General features: G+C 33.8%; 1 protein-coding gene across 1 annotated transcript; it reads left to right on the top strand.

Annotated features, from left to right (window-relative positions):
• Window positions 1-278: 278 nt before the first annotated feature.
• LOC126700818 (zinc finger BED domain-containing protein RICESLEEPER 2-like) lies at window positions 279-1,232 on the top strand. Its single transcript, XM_050399002.1, has 2 exons — window positions 279-640; window positions 731-1,232. The coding sequence occupies exons 1-2, from the start codon at window positions 279-281 to the stop codon at window positions 1,230-1,232; spliced, it is 864 nt and encodes a 287-aa protein (XP_050254959.1).
• The last annotated feature ends 816 nt before the right edge of the window (window positions 1,233-2,048 follow it).

Raw genomic sequence — 2,048 nt, forward strand, 5'->3', positions numbered from 1 at the left:
AGGAACAAGAAGGGACAGAGGGAGAGCAAGAGCCTACAAATGAGGACCTAGATACAAGTAGAAAAAGAAAGACTACCTCAGATGTTTGGTCTCATTCTACAAGGAAGAAAGTTGATGGAAAAATTAAAGCCCAATGTCATCATTGTAACAAACTTTACTTGGGTGAGTCTAGCCAAGGTAAAACTCATTTGCGTAATCATTTAGCAAGATATCCATGGATTAAGTTTAAAGATATAAAGGATATGCAACAACAAGTCTTAATTAAACAACAAAATAAGATGGATGGAACTATGAGTTTGAATACTTACCAATTTGATCAAGTTAGAGTGAGGAATAAGCTTGCTCGTATGGTCATCCTACATGAATATCCCCTTTCAATGGTTGACCATATTGGGTTTAAAGAATTTGTGGCTGATCTTCAACCTATGTTTAAACTTGTCACAAGAAATACTTTGAAGAGTGACATTCTTAAAATCTATGATAATGAGAGGGAGAAAGCTTTGAAGATGATGGACAAGAATGAAAGTAGGATGCTAATTACAACTGATATGTGGACTTCAAGTAACAAAAAGAGAGGGTTTATGGTCATTACCCCTCATTTTATTAATCATACTTGGACGTTGCAAAGTCGGGTTTTAAGGTAATTTTTTATCTATAAATTGAATGTTAAAAACTTTACATTTAGAATGTTTATTGAGTTATGTTATAATTATTCATATTATTTTTCCAGGTTTGTTTATGTTCTTTCTCCACACACGAAAGATGTCCTTGCTGAAGTCCTTGTTGATTGTTTTTTAGAGTGGAACATTGATAGGAAGTTGTCCATAATAACTATTGATAATTGTAGTACTAATGATGCCATGATAAGACTTCTCTTGAATAAGCTTGATACTAGTTCTCTTATGTTGGGTGGGTCTATGTTGCATATGAGGCGTGCTGCACATATTTTGAATTTCATTGTTCAAGATGGGTTGTCTCTTATTGATGATGGTATTGAAAGGATTCGTGATAGTGTGATTTATTGGACTGAATCACCAAAAAGGAGGCAGAAATTTGAAGAAAATGCACCTCAATTGCGTGTTCAATGCACCAAAGAGTTAGTCTTAAATTGTAAAACTCGTTGGAATTCAACTTACTTAATGATTTCTACTGCATTGATTTATAAAGATGTTTTCTCACGTTTGGCTAAACGTGAAATATCTTATACTTGTTTACCATATGATTATGATTGAGAGTTAGCCAAAGATATTTGTGGGAGGTTGGAGTTGTTTCATAGTGTGATTGAGTTTTTCTCTGGTTGTAAGTACCCCACAACTAATATGTATTTTAATTTGGTGTGTGAGTTGAAAATTGCATTGAATAAATGAAGTTTGTCTTCAAATGAGATGATAAGTACGATGGCAAAAAGCATGCTTACTAAATTTAATTCTTATTGGGCTAATGTTAGTGTTGTTATGACTATTGCTGCTATCTTAGATCCAAGATATAAGATGAAGTTGTTAGAATTTTATTATCCTAACATTTATGGTGATAATTCTGATTTGGAGATTGAAAAAATTAAGAATCTTTGTTATGATTTGCTTGATGAGTATGGAGATATAAATGAGTCCTCTGTAGATAATGAAGGAAGTTCTCATATTCCTGCAAGTACTTCAAGCCCTGTGGCACAAATGAAGTTTAGGTTGAGTGGGGCAATGTCATCTTTTGATTTGTTTGTGAACAATAGTTCAAGTAGTTCAAAGAAACATGAGAGTGCTAGAATGGAATTTGATCATTTCATTGATGAGTGTTGAAGAGGAGTGAAGATTTTGATATTTTGGGATGGTGGAAAAATAATGGTCTCAAGTATCCTACTTTACAAAGGATTGCAAGAGATATTTTAGTCATTCCTGTCACAACTGTTGCTTCAGAATTTGCCTTTAGCACTAGTGGGAGACTTTTAAGTCCACACCGTAGTAGGCTACATCCCAAGACTATAGAGGCAATGATGTGTGCTCAGAATTGGTTATGGAGTGAAATCAACGGTTAGCAATTGTTTAATTTCTATT

Source organism: Quercus robur, chromosome 9 (assembly GCF_932294415.1).
Source record: "Quercus robur chromosome 9, dhQueRobu3.1, whole genome shotgun sequence".
Classification (NCBI taxonomy): Eukaryota; Viridiplantae; Streptophyta; class Magnoliopsida; order Fagales; family Fagaceae; genus Quercus; species Quercus robur.

Excerpts from the sequence above, each read along its gene's own strand:
- LOC126700818 (XM_050399002.1), top strand. The coding sequence starts at position 279 with ATGGATGGAACTATGAGTTTGAATACTTACCAATTTGATCAAGTTAGA. Across the intron at positions 641-730 it reads TTGCAAAGTCGGGTTTTAAG|GTTTGTTTATGTTCTTTCTC; the intron begins GTAATTTTTTAT and ends TTATTTTTCCAG.